Source organism: Loa loa (genome assembly GCF_000183805.2).
Source record: "Loa loa unplaced genomic scaffold supercont3.2762, whole genome shotgun sequence".
Taxonomy (NCBI): domain Eukaryota; kingdom Metazoa; phylum Nematoda; class Chromadorea; order Rhabditida; family Onchocercidae; genus Loa; species Loa loa.
The window spans coordinates 1-1,230 of record NW_018110940.1 but is presented as its reverse complement, the minus strand read 5'-3'; the positions used below and the strand labels follow the sequence as shown (position 1 = coordinate 1,230).

At 37.0% G+C, this 1,230-nt stretch overlaps 1 protein-coding gene across 1 annotated transcript; it reads right to left on the bottom strand.

The window, feature by feature from the left end:
• Positions 1–170: 170 nt before the first annotated feature.
• Positions 171–1,125, bottom strand: LOAG_19188 (zinc finger protein; the record flags this gene model as incomplete). Its single annotated transcript, XM_020451841.1, has 2 exons — positions 171–955; positions 1,008–1,125. The coding sequence occupies 2 exons, from the start codon at positions 1,123–1,125 to the stop codon at positions 171–173; spliced, it is 903 nt and encodes a 300-aa protein (XP_020304351.1).
• Between the last annotated feature and the right edge of the window lie 105 nt (positions 1,126–1,230).

Below are 1,230 nucleotides of genomic sequence, written 5' to 3'. Positions count from 1 at the left end.
ATGGCTACCCACTCTCAACAAAATTTTTTTGAAAAAATTTTCAGTTTTAAAAGTTTGGAAAAATTGAAGAGAAATGAAATGAAATAAATGAAATGAAACTGTAAAAAATGTTACAAGGGATTTGCATAAATTAATTATGCTTATCATCTATTGACCAAAATAGCTTAAAATTAAGGACCTGAGTGAGTCCTCATATGTCGACTCAGACCCGATGACTGAGCAAAATTCTTCTCGCATGTTCTGCATTTGTACGATTTATCACCTGTGTGAGTCTTCATATGTGCACGCATGTTTGATGAGTGAGCAAAACCCATCCAGCATGTTTCGCATTTATACGGTTTATCACCTGTGTGAGTTCTCTTATGTAAACGCAGATCCCATAACCTTCTGAAATCCTTCCCGCATATTTCGCATTTGAATGGCCTATCACCTGTGTGAATTCTCACATGTTTCTTCATATCCGATGACCGAGCAAAACCCTTTCCGCATGTTTTGCATTTAAACGACGTCTTAGGTGTGTTAGTCGTATGTTCTTCCAGCCTTGAGATTTCCTTTTGAAGGGACAATGTCTTAGGTTCAATCCCTGTATTTGTTTGTTCCTTACTCACTTCTTGAACTGATAGGTTCAACGGTCTTGCATCATTCTGATCAATTTCGCTGAGTTCTACTTGTCCCCCACTTATCTCTGGCGCTGATAGATCTGATGGTCCAATTCGTCTCTCAATCATTCTTGTCATTGACAAATCTAACAGTTCTGTTTGTGGCTCCTCAAATTTATGAATCCCCATATGTGTTCTTGACATTGACAAATCCAACGGTTCTCTTTGCAGTGATAAATCTGATGGTCCAATCCGTTTCTCAATCATTCTTGTCATTGACAAATCCAACGGTTCTGTTTGCGGCTCCTCAAATTTTATGAAGTCATCAATTTCAAACTGAGCTAAAGGTTTGAAACCTTAAAAATATTGCAGTGCTATCTTATATTCTTTAATTTTAAATGAACTTACGATGGTTTGAGTGTAACTCAGTTGGATGAGGAAGACGATGAAGCAGATGAAACGCATTTTGATGGGAATAATTTCTTGCCAATTCTGAAACAGTTGCGTAAAACTTTTTGAAGCGCATACTGTTCTGAATATATTAGCATTGAAAAGAGATCGGTACACATTCATTGCGCGTATAATACGAACATCTCCCGTTCAAACATCAAAAACGACAAATTATTTTATG